The sequence below is a fragment of the Fusarium mangiferae genome (genome assembly GCF_900044065.1).
Source record: "Fusarium mangiferae strain MRC7560 genome assembly, contig: FMAN_scaffold001, whole genome shotgun sequence".
In the NCBI taxonomy this organism is placed as follows: Eukaryota; Fungi; Ascomycota; class Sordariomycetes; order Hypocreales; family Nectriaceae; genus Fusarium; species Fusarium mangiferae.
The window spans coordinates 4,606,374-4,626,954 of NW_024573921.1; the positions used below are offsets into that span (position 1 = coordinate 4,606,374).

The window sequence follows — 20,581 nt, forward strand, 5'->3', positions numbered from 1 at the left end:
TCCTACTCTCGGTTCCTTTTTCCATAAGGTTATTCGATATGGGCACCCTCAGCATTGGCGATGACGCATTGCTCGATCAAGCTGAATGCTTCAAGACATTTCTTGGTCTCAACAAGTCGGACCCGGGAGACATGTTCTTCCTTGTGATGGGCCTGACTGGAGCTGGAAAGAGTACATTCGTCTCCAACTGCACAGGTCATGCCGTCAATGTAGGCCATGGACTCTATTCATGTGAGTATTAATACAGCTTCCATTCCAAGCTTACGACTCAGCAAGTCAACATTTACATACAACAGAATAGCTTAACTAATTAATAGGTACTAACTCAATGGGTGTTTTCCAGTATACTAGAAATGGGCAACGCATCTTCCTTGTAGATACTCCAGGGTTTAACGACACAACTCGCTCTGATATCGATACGCTAGAGATCTTAGCAACGTATCTTGGTGCATCGTATGCCAATGGTGTGCGAATCAGTGGTGTTATTATGCTATATCCTATTACAAACAACCGAATGGCCGGGTCAAACCTAAGGAGCTTAAAAATCTTGAAAGCCATTTCTGGATTCGCTTCCTATAATAGTCTCGCCGTCGTCACCACGATGTGGCCCGAGTCCCCAGATTCTGTTGCAAAGAATATTCTTGAAGAGCGGGAACATGAGTTGTTGACAAATCAAGGCTTTTTTGGTGATTTTGTCGCTAAAGGAGCCACGGCGTTTCGACACTACGAAATAGGCTGCAGTAGAGCATGCTCAGGACGGCGGGTCGTGGATACCCTGGTACAACAACTTAGGGGCCATTCCCCGCGCGTGCTTCAATTACAACGAGAGGTCGTTGATGAGAAAAAGAATCTTGGGGAGACAGCGGCAGGAATAGCCGCCGCCGAGTACCTATTCAAAGCTCGCCTGGAACAGGACAACCAGCTCATCCAACTTAATGCTGAGCTAGAAAGAACACACTCGGATTTGGATGAGGAGTATTTTCTTCAACTACAAGAGCTGAAGGCTGAAGTGGATAAAGAGATCCAACAGACTGAACAGGGTCGACAGGTATTGGTCAAGACCATGCTAGATCTACATCAAAGTGAGAAAAAGGCGCTAAAGCAGCGGATTCTCACCCTCAAAGGCCAATTTGAAGCTGAAGTTCAAAGTAAGGAGATGATGTTGCAAGACGTGCAAGAGTCTTGCGATGCGCTTCAAAAGGAGGTAGTCCGGCTAAAAAACAACCCACAGCAACAACAACTTGTTGCACGCCGTACTGAAACACATCGTAAGGCTCTTATCAAGGCACAAAAAGCTGCTGAGAAGAGTCGTAGAGACAACAAGAGGGTTCAAGGGTATACGAGGGAGATCGTTGGTGGTGTTATGAATGGAATTGCTGCAAGTGCAGTCGCTGGCGGTAAGTTAGCTAATGGTTTGAAATGTGGTTAATGCTGATTATCTTTGTAGTTATGGGTGGCCTTATGTGTATCGTGATGTGATGTAATTATGTCTCTAAAGGGCAAGGGGCTTGAGGATGGAGGAGGTTTCTGGAATCAACAAGCTGTTTATTTAGTTGCCCAATAGTCATTACTTTCATGTATCAGCTGGCAAACAGGCTCTCTTACGTTGTTTACTAGTGCGAATTTCAGGGCCAGCCCATTATACTATTCCGACCATTCGTTCTTATTGCTCGCCTCTACCATTCCCTCCACCCATTGTCGCCCGCGACCGATCATGCGGCGGTGATTTCATCTCTATGAAGCTCAGAAGTTGTAAAACATGACCAGCCCAGGCATTTGTACCACGTGATATGCAAAGTTTCGTTACGCCGTCATATTCGCAGCCTGATCTTCCAGCGCCACGGCGCTTACAGCACCAATGATTTGCTGCTTTTTCCAGCGGCCAAGAAATATGACTCAATTTCAAGGCTGGATTATTGATGCCTAGTGGGCGCCTATCACCGCCCGAAGGCCTCGTAGTGAGGAGACATTCTCCCTTCCATCTCCACTGAACACTCTCAACATTCACGCATTCCTCTCACATTTGTTGATCAACTTTCGACGTCTTTGACCCAGAAAGATCAGTAGATGGGCAAAGACGGCCCTGAAATATTTATCAAGCCCTTGTCGATTCGCTTTTGCCGAACACTGAGATCAGCATTTCATTTGCCTCTACCAACGAGGTCTCACCGTCTCCTAGCCCTAAATAGAAAACAGCATAAATAATTTCCACCGAACGTGGTGAATGACATGGAAGTGGCTGTTTGATATAACTTACTATCGGTCTCTGCTGGAACACAGATCCCGTCCTAGTCTTTAACAATGGCATCAGGAACTGAATGTTGGTCTCACAATGACTACCATGTTGGATGGGTCTGCGCCCTGCCCACCGAACAGACGGCGGCGATAGCTATGCTGGACCAGAGGCATACAAATCTCCCGAAGCCGCCGAACGACAACAACACATATACACTCGGAGCTGTGGGCAAACATTCTGTCGTTATCGCCTGTCTGCCTAAGGGCAAAATCGGCAATGTCTCAGCAGCGACAGTTGCCACTAATATGGTCTCAACCTTTCCGAACATTAGGTTTTGTCTAATGGTTGGTATCGGAGGTGGCATTCCGCCCAAGGTTCGTCTGGGTGACGTTGTGGTTAGCACTCCTGTTGGGGCGTTTCCAGGCGTAGTCCAATACGACTTGGGAAAGGCACATCAAGGAGGCACATTCGAGAGGACGGGGTCATTGAATAGTCCGCCAAATTCCTTACTGGCAGCTTTGACATTGGTAGAGTCGGAGCATGATCTAATTGGCTCTCGAATACCTGACTACTTGAAGGAACTGGAGCAGAAGTGGCCAAGATTGGCACACAAGTACCTCAAGTCTGATTCGCTCAAAGATCAACTGTTCAAGACTGAATACTCCCATATCAGTAAGAGTGTTGCGGAAGGAACAGCGGATGGAACAGTCATCCGGGTTAATGATCATGAAGCTGAGGAGAGTGACGCAGAAGACGACTGTCGTTTCTGCGATAAGAGCCAAACGGTGAAGAGGAAGCCTAGAGAGATGCGAGTTCATTACGGGCTTATCGCATCTGGAAACGAAGTCATCAAGGATTCCATCTTCCGTGACAAGCTCAATAGGGATCTAGGTGGTCAGGCGCTGTGTGTTGAGATGGAAGCGGCAGGGCTGGCGCATAACTTGCCCTGCATCACCATCCGGGGCATTTGCGATTATGCTGATTCGCATAAGAATAATGCGTGGCAAGCCCATGCAGCCGCTGTGGCAGCTGCCTTTGCGAAGGAATTGCTGGGCCAAGTGCAGGCAAGCGATGTTGAGAGGGAGCCTACGGCAAAGGAAGTTTTGGGCCAAAGTGAGTAGATCAAGGTTCAATGTACAGTAGCAACCTTCTGACTTTCATCTTAGTCCATGAAACTGTCTCACGGTCTGATGCGAACATTCGAGAAGTGAAGCGTAAGATGGATAGAAAAGAGGACGTTGAGATCCTCGAGTGGCTCACACCTGTCAACTACGGACCCCAGCAGAGCGACACCTTTAGCCAACGACAAGAAGGCACTGGTGAGTGGCTTCTAAGCTCCAAAGAGTTCCAAGACTGGATCGACACTGGGAAGACGCTGTTCTGTCCCGGCGTTCCTGGAGCAGGCAAAACAATCCTCACATCCATCGTGATCAATGAACTCATGACCCGCTTTGGGGATGATGACACCGTCGGGATCGCATTCATCTATGGTAATTACCGGCAGCGTGACGAACAGAGACTTAATCATCTGCTCGAAAGCCTACTAAAGCAGTTAGTTCAAGGACAATATTCTATGCCAGCAAGCCTGAAGGTTCTCTACGACAAGCACAACGTCGGGAAGACGCGGCCCTCCAGCGAGGAAATCTCAACGACTCTTCAGTCCGTTGTTGCGCTATTCACACGGGTCTACATCATTGTTGACGCACTTGATGAGCTCAATGCAATAGACGGTTGCCGAAATAGGTTCCTGGAAGAGATCTTCAAGGTCCAGGCTCAAGGCAGTGCGAAATTCTTTGCTACGTCGAGGTTTATTCCGGAGATTACGGATAAATTTGGAGGAGGTAAAACGATTAAAATTCGCGCCCAAGATGAGGACGTGCGAAGCTTCCTAGACAGCAAGATCTCGCAATCAGGGAAGCTATTGCAGACACATCGTGAGAAGATCAAGTCTGAAATCGCCAAGTCAGTTGACGGAATGTAGGTCTAAGTCAATCGCAATACATAGTTGAGAAATAACACTTACGCAGGTTCCTCCTCGCGCAACTTCATTTCCAATCTGTGTCCACAAAGAAGACTCTTAAGAAGATCAAGGATGCATTAAACAGCCTGTCAGGTGGGCCGAAAGCGTACGATATTGCTTACAAGAAAGCCATGGAGAGAATAGCTGGCCAGGACCAAGATTCTAAGGAGCTAGCCACGCAAGTTCTTTCATGGATAACTTGCGCTAGAAGAGTTCTCAAAACTTCAGAACTTCAGCATGCGCTTGCAGTCGAAGAAAATGATCTCGAACTCAATAAAGAAAACATCCCCCAAATCGACGATATGGTCTCAGTGTGTTCTGGTCTGGTCACAGTTGACGACAATAGCGGTGTCATCCGACTAGTTCACTATACAACACAGGAATACCTCGAGCGGACTCGCGGCCAGTGGTTTCCCATTGCAGAGTCGCATATCACAATGGCCTGTATCAGATACCTCTCATTTGACGTCTTTAAGGGCGGCTTTTGTAGAAGTAAAGAGGAATATGAGAACCGTCTGACGTGCAATCCGTTTTATGGCTATGCCTCGCATAACTGGGGGCATCATGCTCTCATGGCGTCTATGGATGGTGGGCGGGTGATTGTAGATTTCCTGAATACTCCAGCTAAACCACTTGCCTCAGTCCAGGAAATCATGGCTTCCCAACACCACTCATGGGAGTATATCAAGGCCACAGAAACCAAAGTAAATACAGCAGCATATTTTGGGCTATCTAACACAGTATTGGCTTTGTTGGAGAAAGGCCAACTTGCAGATTCCAAGGGTATATGTGGGTGGACTGCATTGTCATACGTAGCAAGGTACGGGCACGAAAAGGTTGTCAAGCTACTTGTCGCCAGGGACGACGTCGACCCTAACTCTACTGATGGAATGTATGTTGAGACCCCGCTCTCTTGGGCCGCAAAGAATGGGCATGCCGGCGTTGTCAAATTCTTACTTGGCAATCAAGGTATTCTCGCAGACTGTGTACATAAAAATCGTCAGACGCCGTTGTCGTTTGCAGCAGAGAACGGCCACCTAGAAGTGGTTAGGCTCCTTCTCTCCAGACATGACGTTGACCCCAACTCAACTGACTGGGAATTAAGAACGCCCTTAGCTTGTGCCGCACAAAAAGGGCACACTGCGGTTGTCAAACTCCTCCTTGAGAAACAAGGGGTTTTTGCAGACTCTGCGGATAAGAGAGGTCGGACGCCATTGTCATTTGCAGCAGAAAACGGCCACGAGGCGGTGGTCAGACTACTGCTTGCTATGGATACCGTTGATGCAGACCGCGAAGATTCTAGTTACAGGTCGACGCCTCTTGATTATGCAGTGGAGGGTGGCCACGAGGCAGTTGTTAAGGTGCTGCTGACGAGGACCCGGGTAACCTGGGGTGGAGGCTTGCTCAGGTCTGCCGCGAACAATGGGCATAAAGGGATCCTGACGCTACTCGTGAATAGCAGCGCCATCCCCGACCAGCAAGGAAAGTTTGAAAACGCAAGTGCCCAGGCGAGTAACAAGACAGATGAGCATTGCTCACCATCACTTCTCGGAAAAGTCTCATCTGAAAGAACATCACTTCACTGGGCGGTTGAGAATGAACAACTAGCATTGGTGGAGAGCCTTCTACAAAAGGGAGCGAATGTCAACGGTCGAAGATTGACAGATAAAGACTGGAGATGTGGAGGCATACAGTACTTCAAAGAGGAGTCAAAGACAGCACTTCATCTAGCGGCTGATAGCGGGCAAAACTCAATGATCAGTCTCTTATTAGATCATGGAGCGCGTATCAATGATCTTTTTACCAGCAAGACCACATCTCGCTCGGCTCAGAGCACAGGGAAAAGACAATACTTAATCATTCAACGGAAGCAAAGATCGGATTTCCTTATGACCGGAATGAGTGCAGTCATAGTGGAAAGAACAGCCATTCACTTAGCAGCAGAAAGAGGATATAAGGCGGCTGTGGCATTACTTTTAAGTAGAGGAGCCAAGGTTCGTCCAGAGTACAAAGCTGAGTGTTTTCCAAGCTCTTTCCCTCCTTCAATTCAACTTTACTCAGGGTCTATACTTAAGTAAGATATATATATAAATTTTATATACGTATAATTTCTTTAGGCCACTCTATCCATCGGTCATAATATCCTCTTAGTAACTCATCGACAACAAGTATTATACTTCGCCCCCAACCTTCCATAAACCAGGATCCGTCTAAAGCATGGGCCAAAGCACCGAAATATGCAAAAAGAAGCAAAGCCGGTGGCTTTCGCTGTTGTAGCAAGTCAAGATACTCCTTAGAAGTCGCGTGTAACCATATATATGGTGCTGACCAGTCCTGATTGTATCCCCACTCAGCTTTAGCCTCACTGCTCATTGTCTCGAACTGCTTCATATATGCGTTGCATTTCCGGAGTAGATAGAGTGACTCATTGTAGATGCATGCGTCGTTATTGCTCTCCCAAACTTGTTGTATACTGCGGAAGTGATCATCGTGAGTAAATGCTTGTTGATCTGGGTCCAGTTGATCCCAGTTGCCGATCTTTGTCAAGTCATCCAGTGGCCCTCGACATACCCTATCGTATACAGGATGTAGTACTGCGTCGACGCCGCGTATCGCTGGGATCCACCCTTCTCCGAGAATGCGGGACTTGCTGTCGACAGAAGCGCCATCGCAGAGAGGTCCAAAGAAGGCCAGCACATAGACCATGTTTAAACAAGAAAAGGCGTATAGAGCATCACTATTTCCATCGTTCACTTGGCTGATGCCGTGTTGAAATCCCCGTAGTGCTATGTTGTGATGATAGGCGGCGATACAGACAAGTCGCGGCTTGTCGGCAGGGTGTCTGTAGGCAAGATGCAGCGCTGCCAGGCTTAGAATTCCATGCATGACGAAGGTATACTGGAATCCAATATTTGGAAACGTCTTTTGCCAATAATGATCTCCGACGGGGGACTTGATGATGTCTAAGCTCGTTGAGATTGTCCAGTAGTGTAGCAAGGCAAGATCATCGGGTGTAAAGGTTGTGGTTGATGATGCTGATTGTTCATGGCCCTCGACGATCCTTGGTAGCGTCAGCGACGCAGCGAGTGCTGCCTCATCCGTTTGCTGAGCCGAAGCCGGTGAGGGATGACTGATTATTGGGGATGGATAGACGCATACATCGCCACGTCGGACGCAAGCGGTACAGGCTGGTATTTTCTCATCACACTACGACGCAGAATCAGAAGGCTGGCCCACCGTATCAGGTAATCACAGTAAAAGAAGCGTAGGAAAAACATGCCTTGACCCGACGCTTCCTGCAATCGTTGCAACCTGTCTTTGACTTCTTATGCAGACGTTTCTTTCGGTTCGTAAGATGATCCGATGTCTCTGATGGTGATTTGTCAAGGACCATCCTTGGCAAGGGTCGTGGGGGGGCAAAAGAGTAAAAGATTAGTCTTTTTTGCTAAACGAGGTTTAAAGAACGTTGTTTGTTGCTAGACAGAGAATTGAACGAGGAACGAGCCTCGATCTCCCTCTTAGTCGGAGGCGCAATAAGGTGGGGCTGCCGGTGCTTTGCGATATACGCGGACCTAAACGCGTATGACAAATAAAACCCAATCAAAGCTCTGGCGGGAGCTCGGTGATCGCGATGGCCTACATACAGGTTGCTAGCTTTGGGTTTAGGTTGACCTCGCCTCAATGGTGCCATCAACTTTGCGAGTTTGTCACCAATGTTGTTTCTAATCTACTGTTGCAGTTATGTCTATATACCTACGGCATATATTCTACATCATCAGTTCCTAAAAAGAAGTATCGCTAATAGTCTATACAGTAATAAATTGGTAGCTGGAAATCAGAGTCTTCACATCACGCCTGGCTCCTTTTACCGACGCAAGGTACATAAATAGGTTACCCCACTCTCGGAATTTTCCGTCTATCATTCACGGAAAACTCAATCAAAATCTGATAACAACCCAACAAATCCAAACTCCTAGAAACGAGAGAGAGAAAGGAAAATACAGCTTAATTTAATGCTTTATCTAATTATTGCAGCCTATCTTTGACTTTTAACCATGGCGTTTCTTGCATATCGGCAGATGTTCCGATGTCAATGTGATGATCATTCGTCAGGGCCCATTCTTGGCGGAGGTCGTGTGCGGAGCAGGCCTCTGAACGAGTTTAGGCCTCCGGGAGTCGGGGGGAGGATTACACGAGCCTCAAGGGGGCTGGCTTACACCGAAATTCGCTGACGATCCACCGACCGGGGGGTTCGGGGTTTATTACCCCCATAGGCTGGACTGGGAAAGTGATCACGGAAGAGTTGTGGGGCTGTTCCGATATCACAGGCCAGTCTAACTAAGCTTGGTAGGGATCAGCAATGACGTCGACGGGCCGTTGAGCCTTGGGTTTAGGTTAACCTTGTTAATTTAATGTGCTTGGGAAGCTCGGTTTATCTCCCGCCGAGACCTGGTGGTTCGACCAGAGTAAGTTATTGGAGGAAGTATCTTGAGGGAATGGATGCAAGTCTAAAAGACAACAGCATCTCAGAATTTGCCCCTGTAGCTTCTCCGACAGCACATTGGGTGGGAACTTTCTGACTCATTACCATCTGACACCAACAGCAATGCACGGATGCAGCCACTATATCAGTGTGTTGGAAAGCTCAGCCATTAGAGTTTTAAAGCAAATCTAAATCAGATATTGGACTATCGTGTTCCCTTTCTATTATGTCTTTGTGAGTCTTTTCTTCTGCTTATCCATTGCTTCCAGGTCATCTTTAGTGACTGGATTCCGAATATCGATAAAGACCCTTTCCACTTCGCCCAGCAAGAACTGCATTGGATTGCAGTGTGTATGATCAAGCCCGTCCACCTTTCCAATGTCATGGATCACCAGCTGGGTCATCTTACAACGCAGTCCAACGATACTGTCCATCACATCTTCCGCCTGGGGTAGGGGCCACAGACCCCCTCGCGCGAGACAAAACGTTATTGAACCCAGAATCATGGATTCGCAGCGATGCGGCCCCATCCACTCTGCATGTCGACACCAGCGGGGCTTCTCATCAACGACAAGTAAGTCATTGATGAGTTTTCTGATAATGTCTAGAAGTGCTTGAATGGTCGCGAGACGATTTGCAGATATTCGCTCTAAGACTGGATTAGTTATTATCTTGCGGATATGGGCCAGAAACTCACCTAGTATGTCTGGCTGCATTTTGAGTTGGGGATCTTTGGAGCCATCCGATTCCATGAGCATTCTTCTTGCTATTCTGCAAAACGAGTCTTTCCGGCCAAACTCCCATGCTATCCATAAGCTCTTGCTCATCGAGACCTTTGACGCATTCGCGTCATCCTCCACCAAAGACATCCATCTTCCAACCCAGGGTTCCAGCATATGTGTGCCATCGTAGTAGTTTGACAACACCGTAAGGTCGTACAGGTCATCTATCGATGGCGTTCGGGGTACTTGATCGAATTGACCATGTGATATGTGTAGAAAGATGGATAATGCTTTTGGCTTGTCCTCTGGGAGTTCTACAATCCAGTCTTTACCATTTGTAGGTTCTGACTCCATGAACTGCCCGAAGAGCATGCAATTAAAGACTGGTGATGCTCTAGCTAAAGCCCTTGAACAGGCTGTAAAGGTGATGGGGTCTATTTCTCCGACGCAGAGCTTGATATCACCACGTGGGTCAAATAGGATGTCTTTGTAGGACATTGTCAGTTAATACACGCTGCTGCCAATTAAGAATAACTACGTTTAACACTAGATTAAAGTTATATAACAATCATAATAGGCCTCCCAGAAAGCATTTTCATCAAGCGAAGCCTGAGCCTCAACTAAGAATAGACTTTTGCCAAGATAATTGTCTGGGATAATTGCGTTTAAGCAATGGCCTCAGCCTCGAAAACGGGCTAAAATACAAAACCAGAATAGCTATAAATAGACAATACGAGAGTGGCTAAGGCATAAGTCTAAAGTTTCTAATTTTTAAAAAGTAAGCTTAATTAAGAAAAGCAGTATGAAATAATTCTAAATGGCTGTAGTTATTGTTATGTATTAACTCTATATTATTGGTACGTCTTTTATCTTTATATTTTCCCTTCAATGTGGTAAAAAGTCGTCATGGACTCCACGCGATGTCGCGCACTGGAACTGAGGGAGACAGTACCCAATTAAAGTCGGCGTCTAATCTGATCTGTGAGTCATTAACCGAGTAGTGCCTAGCGCAGAAGCTTAGCCTCAACTCCAAAAGAAGTCTTCGGAAAGCGGAGGAGCTCCTCCCTTAACAAGGAGTCATCGATATCGGTCTCGGTCTCGGTCTCGCTATCGCTATCGCTATGGGAGCTTGAGAGTGTCAGTGGGTCCGTATGGCCTATCCCACTAGCCACTCTGTGAGGATGGGTCCTTGGCATCACTTTTGGCAAAATTTCCCCGGCCCTAAACCAAAATGAGCATTTACTCAACCATACTGGGCCTTTGCTATGATTCCATTATCCAGATAGATATTGTAAGGCTAGGTGCACAAACCTATAGCTGATACAAAACCATTCAGAATGCAAAGGGCTAGTTCCCTTGTCAGGATCGGCATGTTATAAGTTCACAAAGACCGCCAATAATAGTACGCCCTCGCTTGTTTGAACAATCACTCGCTCTTCATCAGTGACCAATTTGTGTATCCGTTCTTCTGCTTCAAGATGCCGTTCAAACTCGACAACGAATATAATGCGATTTTGAAGTCCCTTTTTGGCAACAGACCTACTCCCGCCCCCTTTCCTGTGGGAGATGTCGAAGCCAGACGCTCTCGAATGGAGCCAGGTATTGCTATTCTGGCCGACCCTAATTTCCCTCTTGATCAGGTCACGACCAGAGACTTCTTTGTCGATACATCGGATGGCCAAAAGATCTTTCTGCGCTGGTACTCTTCGAACCACAAGTCCCCAAGCCCAGCGGTGATCTACGCTCATGGTGGTGGTATGATCTTGGGTAGTGTTAAGGCCTATGATAAAGTAGTGGCGGCATATGTCGCCCGCACGGGGGTGCCGTTTCTCGCAGTTGATTATCGCCTGGCTCCAGAGTATCCCTATCCAATCCCCGTCAACGATGTTTATGCGGCTTTGAACTGGCTAGTGGCGCATTCAGAAGAACTTGGAGTGAATACCAGCCGTATTGGTATCATGGGTGATAGCGCTGGTGGCGGCCTGGCTGTAGCAACGGCACTCCTTGCTCGACGGCAAGACGGACCCCGTATTGCGAAGCTCATTCTGCTATCTCCTATGCTTGATGATCGCACAGTATCAGCTGACGAGCACTTGATCCCGTTTCTAAGCTGGAACACTACGGATAACGAGACCGGCTGGCAGGCCTTGTTGGGCTGTAGTAGGGGCAGAGAGGTGGTGGCCGAAACAGCCGCGCCAGCACGCATGGTAGATGCCACGGGTATGCCGCCTCTGTATATCGAGGTGGGCGAGTTGGATCTCTTCCGAAACGAGTCGATCGAGCTTGCGACCAAGTTCTACAAGTCCGGTATCAGTGCAGAACTCCATGTGTATCCGGGATGTCCGCATGGATTTGACATTTTTCCTTCGAGAGAGACTGGAGTCTGCAAAAGGGCGTTTGAAAACCGAGACCGAGCCATTAAGAGCATTTATCTGGCAAATTCATAACTTGTTCTATGTTAGACCATAGATACAGTTATCGTTTATACACCAGTATTCAGCATAATGGTAATACCATCTATTACGGTGAGCCTTTCCGTTCATTTCATCGGAGATTCCCATCACTAAACACTTCAACCTATTTCTTGCTTATCTACCTAGTCTAAACAAAACTGCTCTGTGCTGTAACACGCCCATAGCCATCCTCGCCTCGACCACTTACATCCACAAATTTGTAACATGCTTTGCGAGGCAGTGTATCCTGAACTATTAAAGCTTCTCCATATGCTGAACTGCCCTGAAATAACTCAACTCCCCTTAGCCGAGTGCATCTGATTGTGGCAAAAGAGTCTCGTCAAACCCGTTCAACGCATTCTGAAGTCGGACACCCACGACTTGGGCCGCTACTGCTTGCAACATATCTGCCATATCTTTGTTCTCCAGTCACGGGCTGTTGATGTTACCTGCAGGAATGGCACGATGATCGTCAGCGGAGGAGGGCGCCAAGCTCGGATGCAGCAGCAATAGCCCTCCAGTGCTATGATATGATTCAAGGTCGCAGTCACTAGTGGGAATGTAGTCAGCCCTCTCAACTGCGTTAAGGTACTTGGGACCTCAGGTTCCTAATTCCATAGTTAGTCATTGATGAAAGAGCTTATTTAGCGCCACCGACCTGATCGCCGGGACGCGGATCTTCGGCACAGATATTAGCGCATCTCAGCTGACGGTGCCCAATCATATGCTCCAGCAAGTATTCTACTGCGAAATAAGTCAAGGAACAAGGTTTCAGTAGATCCAAACCCGTTTGCGATAACGGTTAGGCCCCTTGGTTGTGATGATGTGGCTTCGGGAATCACGGCTACGATACGAGATAGGGCATGATTACCAGGGGACCAAGGGTCTTCCAGTTGTCGTAGGTGGCTCTATGCCTCCACCCTCAGCTGTCCCCTTGCTGGCTGCGTGTTTCCTATTCTTCAGAATATGGTTGTGTCATTATTTGGGACCATGGAGTGTTTACCGGTTGCTAGTCAAAGCCGGTTGCTCATGGAGTTATCATTCAGTTCAACTGCATCAATCTCGAGAAGAGCTCAGCTGTTGGAATAGAAAGCATATGGTTGACTGGTCCCCTGTTTTGTGACCCCTGGCGTCACATTCCAGACAACCATATGCTTAAAGCCTAAGTGCTAGGGATAGCTAGTTGGCCCCATGTGTAATTGTGCATATATGATTTGCCACCAGTGACGACTGTTCTTCGACGGGATATGACAGCGACATCCCCGATATGACGCAGCTGACACCTTTTGCCATTTGGGAGCCGCATCGTTCGGTTGCTTCTCGACGTCATACGGCAGCTTTGATCCTTCTACAGCGCGATATTTCGGATCCTTGAGCCGTCTGGTCAATCCACTACTATGAGAGCATTTTAACAAACGTGACGAATGTGGCTGGTGGGTAGTGGACATGTGAAGGGTGACCAATCTGCTTGACTATGAAGACGTCAGAGAAGTGATAAGATATAAAAGAAAGCAGATTGTCGGCTTCAGTGACCTCTTTCTTGTCCTCCATTCAGACACATTAACTCCAATCTCCTTCAGCGCGGACACAGAACAGTCACAAGTTAACCACTCTATCATATTTAACTACCTATCTATAAACATCTGACATTGCCAACAATGACTCAGCTCACCAAGCTTCTCATTATTCTAGCAGCCGCCAGCGCAACCATCAGTGCCCCAACCATGAAACCTCGTCAGCTCGCGGGCGAAGGCAGCTTCTTCGACTCCGTCTTCACCGGCACCGATAACGGTGTCGGCTATGGTGTTGAAAACGCAGAAGACAACGCTGCCACTCTCATCGGGGGCAAAACTACCACTGCAGGGGGAGGCAGCACCAGCAACCCACCTCCTCCACCACCAAAAGTCAAGAGACAGGCTGATAAGATTGCCAACGGCGCCTCTACTGATCTGCACGCCTTTGGACAAGACAAAGCTGCGTACCTTGTTCAGACTGATGGAGATAATATTGATGGGCAGCTGACCCAGGATGCGGGTACTCTTGGAGCTCAGGTTGGAGGAGATGAGGAGGATGTTCTTGAGCGTACGGGTGATATGGTACCCAGCAAGATGCCCACTCGCCGTGCTCGGGTCATTTATTATTAAGCCCCAGTGCCAGTCTGCGCTGTATGGAGATATCAGTGCTTGAGCAGTTCATTCGTGAGTGACACTGAGGAGAGGGACAAGTAAGTCATTGGTTCATGTATTCTTAAAGCAAGCCAGGAGTAGGAAAGTGTATATATAATGAAATCAATTATAATTATCATTCAGAAAGCATTAACTATATTTACTGTTAAAGTTTATAATAAAATGCATTTAAGTTAAAAACCGGGCTGTATTTTATATTTATATATAATAAAGCTAGCTAAATGAGCTTCTTTAAATCCTATACATAAGCCAACATGGAGTTATTAGACTTCCTAAAACTATTGCCAAGTATTAGGTGCAACAACAGTATACTTCCTCCAGCCGCCATTCTCTCGCGCAAATGAAGTTGCATCATTATGCTCATCAAGAGTAAAAACTCTAATTTCGCTGCCGCTCTCTCTCCCAACTCTTAGCTGGCCACCCTCAATTATCCTAATCAGCTTCAACATGGTCGACCGCCCACACATCCACTTGCCTTGCAACTTCAAATTCCTAAAGACGAGCTCTGCATACGGGACTGTCAACGTCTCGCTAGCTCCGCCACTAAGGATCATCCGGCCCTCATGCTTCAAGGCGCACAGAGCGGCGTTAAGGAAGGGCGGGTTCTTCAGCTCGCCAGGCGACCAGTCGTTATACACCTCGGCACCGGCGCCTTTAGGAGTTGCGGCCAGGATTGAAGCCGTATCGGCAGCGCTATCGCCCGTCATGACCACTGTCCTGAGGCGCGGGTTACCGTTGAGCTTTTTTTGCATTTCTGCTAGCTTGCTTGTACTACGGCCAAGAGCAACAACATTGCAGCCGATAGTAAGGGCGATCTCGACGGCCAGACCGCCAAAGTTGCCACCTGATGGCCCTACGATGACGGTTTCACCGGCTTTGAGATCAGCAGCCTCGAGTAACGACCCGGCGGACACACAATAGTACGCAATAGAGAGCAGCTCAGCAGGGTCATAGCCCAGCTCGCCAATCAGGCGGTGCTCGTCCAAGGGGTAGATGTTTTCGAGTGGAACTTTCTGGTACTGCTGCAACGAGCCGTCTCGCCACGCCTTCATAAGCTTCTGGCCTCCATTGCCTGCACCGCCTAGGTGCCCGATCATGATCATGACGTTGTCGGGATCATCGCGAGCGCGGGCAGTGGAGTCGACATAGACGAGATCGCCGGGCTTGGCAAGTACGGCGTCTGGGCCAACGGCGTGGATGCGTCCAATGGCGTTGGCATTTGGGACATAAGGTGGCTGGACATTCATCTGCGGAAGCTGGCCGGTGTGAAGCACATGGGTATAGGGAGCAATAGGCGCTGCAAGGATTTTGACTATAACTGTGCCCATAGTAGCCTCTGGGATAGGTAACTCTATAATCTCGAGGGGCTTTGAGTATGAGGAGAGCCAGAGGGCACGGTTTACTCCTAGGGAACCCATCTTTGGTATTTCTTGGTAGATATTGGTTCAGACAAGAGAATTAAACCTGGATTGTATCAAAGGAAGAACAAGTGTCATCTGGTTATAAATGGAACGTCCTGTATTATAACAAGATAGCAATATGGTCTTAAAAGAACTATAACTTATAAGGGTTTATAAAAGTCCCCCAGACATAAATCCGAGCACTGTAAGAGGCCACAAATAGACCGAGCCACCGCATCAACTGATGAAAATCAACAAGATGTCAGTTCCTCATTTGTACCCTGACCAATTGCAAAGCTGTAAGCAGGCTAGCATGTATTCACCGAATTTCATTAGTTGATGCGGTATGACTCTTCCGGCCAGAATGCCTTATACAAGCCTGCTGCCAAGGTGTAAAACACCGGGGCCATACTGTCTAACGTGGGCCATGGGTTAATCAATGCCGCCCGAAAGGCCGCTTACATAAGTGGGTTAGTCGTTTATGTATTCTTGAGGCAAGCTAGGAGTAGCAAAGTACTTCTCTACTAACATCAATCATAATCCATCGTTGCACTCGGCATTGGCATGCACTAGATCTCCGGATCTGCAGTTAACAACCCGCTAATGGATTGAAACGCGGGGAATTTGCCTACTTACCGACCTGATTTCCCGAAATTACAAGATATGGGGACGGCGAACAACGGTGTATCACCATGATCCCCTCTTCAAGTTTTGCATACTTCAAGGGCGGGTGGTCGCTGCTCTCGTGTGCCTATGCGGTCTAGGTCAGCATTTCGTACCTGGATCTCAGCAGCAAAATGAATATCTACCTCGTTGCATTCCCATTGGTGTCGCTGCTCCTCCTCAAAGCAGTCTTGATCCTCTTTTGGCATTTGCGCTCAAGTCTGAGGTCCGTTCAAGGCCCTAGTGCCGCTCGATGGACACTCGGTTGGTATACCTGGAAGGTTTGGCAAGGTGCTTTTGAGCATGTTAACCGTGACTTACACAAGAAATACGGTATATAAGCGTGTCCCCCTGCGTTATTTCGTTGTCATTAACGCCTCAGGCTCTGTCGTTCGCTATGCACCCAACCGCTACAGCTTCAGTGACCTCGAGGCAGTTAAAGTCATCTATGGTCTGGGTTCTTCGTTCCCCAAGTCTCCATGGTACATACCTTGGGGCAATCCTGGAGATAACAATTTGTTCAATGAGAGATCATTGACCAAGCATGCACACGATCGAAAGCAATATCAGTCCACTTATTCGGTGTCTTCCTTGGTCAACTACGAAACCTTTGTTGACGAGTGTGCTGAGCTATTGAAGAGGCGCCTGTCAGAACTCTGTGCTGCAGGCCAAGCGGTCGATATGCATCATTGGCTCCAATGTTATGCTTTCGACGTGATTGGTATGATCACATATGGAAAGCGTCTGGGCTTCCTCGATAAAGGAGAGGACGTGGGTAATGTCACCCACGCCTTGGGAGAGATACTTAGTTACTCAACATTGGTTGGCATCGTCTTTCCTACCCTCCACAACATCATTGTTCCGATCATGAACTTCCTTGCAGGGAGTAAAGGACAAGGTGCAGCTTATGTCACGGCATTCACCAAGGCGAGGATCAGTGAAGCACAGTCAAATCCCAAAGCTGTGATCCTGGACCACAGCGACACCTCAACACAGTCTTTTCTTATGAAGTTCTTTGCTAAGAATACCTCAAAGCCGGATGCTTTCACCTCGTCCCATGTCATAACCGGATGTCTTACCAATATGATCGCGGGATCTGACACAACGAGTATCAGCCTCTCAGCTGTGCTGTACTATCTTCTCAAGAACCCCTCGTGCATGGACAAGCTACGAGAAGAGGTTGACACATTCACTGCCAATGATCAGCTATCCACGTATGTCACTTACAAAGAGAGCCAGGCAATGCCGTACCTGCAGGCGGTTATTAAAGAAGCCTTGCGGTTACATCCAGCCACTGGACTACCCCTAGAGCGTGTAGTGCCCAAGGGTGGTGCTACCATTTCAGGTCGTTTCTTCCCGGAGGGTAGTATTGTTGGAATCAATACCTGGGTTGCGCACATGGACCGCGGCATCTTTGGACAGGATGCAGATTCATTCTCGCCTGAGAGGTGGCTGCAAGATGATGACGAGCGTTTAGCTTTGATGAACCGCTTCTGGATGCCTGTAAGTTTTCCCTTTAATCTTTGCAAGCTGATCCAATTTAGTTGGTGGCATATCGACTTGGGCATCTGTCTGTTTTATGGTTGACGTTTCACTGACAAAACTTTTTTTTAGTTTGGTCTCGGCTCTCGAACCTGTATCGGCCGTCATATTTCCATGCTTGAAATGTGCAAACTCATTCCTGCTTTAGTTCGAGACTTTGAGTTTACTTTGCATGATAATCTACTCCAAAATGAATGGAAAACACAGAATTACTGGTTTGTCAAGCCGCTTGATTTCAACGTCTGGGTAAAACCAAGGACGCGTGCAGGGTAAAATGGCTCGATAGTGCATAATATTATGCAGACTCTGCATAAGATATGCTCGATTAATGTAGGCTAGTACGACTTTGTCTCACCACCCCCGCTCCTTGATCGGAGGTTGATTAGCCCCATGGGGAAATGCTCGGAATCCTGTCAATGACTGCTGATGACAAGAACAATTATTGTATTTAAACCCGAGTCGAATACTTTCTGTTGAAAGCCTGTAAACATCTTCGAGACTCGCCTCTTTCTTCCTCTGTCTCTGTTATAGCGTCCATTGCATCTTTACAATGACTCTTCTTCAGGCAACAACACCAGCTCCCAAAGCCGACCGTATGTTTTCCCAGCTTATCTTCGTTATCAGCACTGACAATCTCAGCAATCGTCGTGGACGGCACTTCATTTGCGCTCAACGGCAAAAATGTCTCGTACCGCTTTCACGTTGATCCAGCGACTGGTGATCTTCTGCTCGATCACTTCGGCGATCGCGTGACAGAAAATCCCATTGCTCAGATCATGTCCAACGGCGGAGGATGGTCAACTCAAGCTCATCTCCGCCGTGAATTCCCAGATCTTGGTCGTGGAGATTTCCGCACTCCAGCTGTACACATCAAGCACGCCAAGGGCTTCACAGTTTGCAACTTCAAGTACAAATCTCATACGGTCGTCAAGGGTAAACCTGCGATTGAGAAACTGCCCAGCACATTTGGCTCAGATGACGATGTGTCAACACTGACTATACATCTCTACGACGAGTATAGCTCTGTCGGCGCAGACTTGTCATACTCAATCTTTCCCACTTTTGATGCTATTGTACGGAACGTCAAGATTATCAACAAGAGCGATGATGTCATTACTGTTGAGAAGCTGTCCAGCTTCAGCGTTGACTTTCCTCATGAGAATTACGAGATGCTTCAGTTGCAGGGCGAATGGACCAGAGAATGCAACAGAACTCGCCGAAAGGTCGAGTATGGGCTTCAAGGGTATGCTATAGTCTTGAATCAGAGTTTCTGTGGCTAATACTGGTATAGATTTGGGAGTACTACCGGCTACTCATCTCACTACCATAACCCATTCTTATCAATGGTCTCCCCAACAACAACCGAGTCCCACGGCGAAGCTTGGGGTTTCTCTCTCGTTTATACCGGCTCCTTCAGCGTCGAAGTTGAGAAGAGTCATCAGGGACTTACTCGTGCGCTCGTCGGGATGAACCCATGCCAACTGTCCTGGCCCTTGAGATCGGGCGAGTCACTGCAATCACCAGAATGCGTTTCCGTCTTTTCTAACCTCGGCATTGGCGAGATGTCACGAAAGTTCCATCGTCTGTATCGCCATAACCTCATCCGAAGCAAGTTTGTCTCTGAAACGAGACCTGTTTTGTTGAACAGTTGGGAAGGTCTCTACTTTGACTTTGACGACAAGACCATCTTCAAGCTGGCGCAAGAGTCTGCAAAGCTGGGTGCCAAGCTCTTTGTGCTCGACGATGGATGGTTTGGCGACAAGCATCCTCGCATCAATGACCATGCTGGACTTGGCGACTGGGTTGCAAATCCCAAGAGGTTCCCCAGTGGCTTGGACTCTCTTGCTAAGGACATCACCAAGTTGCAGGTTAAGGACTCAGATGAGAAGCTGCAGTTTGGACTGTGGTTCGAACCTGAGATGGTCAACCAGAAGTCTGAGCTATATGAACAGCATCCTGAGTGGGTTTTGAGCGCTGGAGAGCACGCTCGCAGCGAAACTCGCCAGCAGCTGGTCTTGAACGCGGCCCTCCCAGAAGTGCAGGACTTTATCATCAGCTCAGTATCCAAGATCTTAGAGACTGTACCCGTCAGCTATGTCAAGTGGGACAACAACCGAGCGATGCACGAAAGCCCTACGCCAGATAACCACCACGCATACATGCTCGGAATCTACCATGTTTTTGACGTGCTGACTGCCCGATTTCCCGATGTCCTTTGGGAGGGTTGCGCATCTGGTGGAGGTCGCTTCGATCCTGGCATCTTGCAATACTTCCCGCAGGTTTGGACTTCGGACAACATGGACGCTTTCGACCGCATTCACATTCAGTTTGGTACATCATTGGTCTACCCGCCTTCGACGATGGGTGCACATGTCTGCTCTGCACCAAATGATGTGACTGGCCGCTCAATCCCAATGAGCTTCAGAGCTCACGTCGCCATGATGGGCGGCTCATTCGGCTTCGAGCTGAACCCTGACCATACGCCTGAGGAAGACAAGGCACAGATCCCAGATCTCATCAAGCTCGCAGAGAAGATCAACCCCATCATCATTAAGGGAGACATGTGGCGGTTGGTGTTGCCCGAGGATTCCAACTTCCCCGCGGCCATCTTTGTATCCGAGGATGGAAGCCAAGCTGTCTTGTTCGCGTTCCAGATCAGAGCCACAACTGTTCTCAACTATCCGCTGCTTCGACTCGCTGGACTTGACCCAGTTGCGAGATATAAACTTGACGGTGGGGAGACCTACTCGGGCGCGACATTAATGAATGGAGGAATTCAATTTCGATTTGGTACAGATTATGATAGCAAGGTTGTTCTGCTAGAGAGGGTATAAATGAACCAGACAAAAGTTATGTAAAGATATCCAGGACCCCAA

General features: G+C 48.0%; 9 protein-coding genes across 9 annotated transcripts; 7 read left to right on the forward strand and 2 right to left on the reverse strand.

The window, feature by feature from the left end:
* Positions 1-38: 38 nt before the first annotated feature.
* FMAN_02017 (uncharacterized protein) lies at positions 39-1,479 on the forward strand (the record flags this gene model as incomplete). The annotated part of the gene is made up of 3 exons (XM_041825589.1): positions 39-209; positions 344-1,397; positions 1,448-1,479. 3 exons carry the CDS (start codon positions 39-41, stop codon positions 1,477-1,479), a joined length of 1,257 nt encoding a protein of 418 aa, XP_041677374.1.
* An 822-nt stretch (positions 1,480-2,301) lies between these two features.
* FMAN_02018 (uncharacterized protein) lies at positions 2,302-5,987 on the forward strand (the record flags this gene model as incomplete). Its single annotated transcript, XM_041825601.1, has 4 exons — positions 2,302-3,349; positions 3,403-4,213; positions 4,264-5,869; positions 5,928-5,987. The coding sequence occupies 4 exons, from the start codon at positions 2,302-2,304 to the stop codon at positions 5,985-5,987; spliced, it is 3,525 nt and encodes a 1,174-aa protein (XP_041677375.1).
* Positions 5,988-6,350: 363 nt separating this feature from the next.
* Positions 6,351-7,142, reverse strand: FMAN_02019 (uncharacterized protein; the record flags this gene model as incomplete). Its single annotated transcript, XM_041825612.1, has 1 exon — positions 6,351-7,142. One exon carries the CDS (start codon positions 7,140-7,142, stop codon positions 6,351-6,353), a length of 792 nt encoding a protein of 263 aa, XP_041677376.1.
* Positions 7,143-8,963: 1,821 nt separating this feature from the next.
* On the reverse strand, positions 8,964-9,833 carry FMAN_02020 (uncharacterized protein; the record flags this gene model as incomplete). Its single annotated transcript, XM_041825623.1, has 2 exons — positions 8,964-9,388; positions 9,437-9,833. The coding sequence occupies 2 exons, from the start codon at positions 9,831-9,833 to the stop codon at positions 8,964-8,966; spliced, it is 822 nt and encodes a 273-aa protein (XP_041677377.1).
* A 1,106-nt stretch (positions 9,834-10,939) lies between these two features.
* FMAN_16038 (uncharacterized protein) lies at positions 10,940-11,908 on the forward strand (the record flags this gene model as incomplete). Its single annotated transcript, XM_041825634.1, has 1 exon — positions 10,940-11,908. The coding sequence occupies one exon, from the start codon at positions 10,940-10,942 to the stop codon at positions 11,906-11,908; it is 969 nt and encodes a 322-aa protein (XP_041677378.1).
* A 1,664-nt stretch (positions 11,909-13,572) lies between these two features.
* FMAN_02021 (uncharacterized protein) lies at positions 13,573-14,058 on the forward strand (the record flags this gene model as incomplete). The annotated part of the gene is made up of 1 exon (XM_041825645.1): positions 13,573-14,058. One exon carries the CDS (start codon positions 13,573-13,575, stop codon positions 14,056-14,058), a length of 486 nt encoding a protein of 161 aa, XP_041677379.1.
* Positions 14,059-14,547: 489 nt separating this feature from the next.
* On the forward strand, positions 14,548-15,021 carry FMAN_02022 (uncharacterized protein; the record flags this gene model as incomplete). The annotated part of the gene is made up of 1 exon (XM_041825656.1): positions 14,548-15,021. One exon carries the CDS (start codon positions 14,548-14,550, stop codon positions 15,019-15,021), a length of 474 nt encoding a protein of 157 aa, XP_041677380.1.
* A 1,276-nt stretch (positions 15,022-16,297) lies between these two features.
* On the forward strand, positions 16,298-17,978 carry FMAN_02023 (uncharacterized protein; the record flags this gene model as incomplete). The annotated part of the gene is made up of 3 exons (XM_041825667.1): positions 16,298-16,496; positions 16,546-17,666; positions 17,778-17,978. 3 exons carry the CDS (start codon positions 16,298-16,300, stop codon positions 17,976-17,978), a joined length of 1,521 nt encoding a protein of 506 aa, XP_041677381.1.
* Positions 17,979-18,255: 277 nt separating this feature from the next.
* On the forward strand, positions 18,256-20,539 carry FMAN_02024 (putative alpha-galactosidase C precursor; the record flags this gene model as incomplete). Its single annotated transcript, XM_041825678.1, has 3 exons — positions 18,256-18,298; positions 18,345-18,948; positions 18,997-20,539. The coding sequence occupies 3 exons, from the start codon at positions 18,256-18,258 to the stop codon at positions 20,537-20,539; spliced, it is 2,190 nt and encodes a 729-aa protein (XP_041677382.1).
* Between the last annotated feature and the right edge of the window lie 42 nt (positions 20,540-20,581).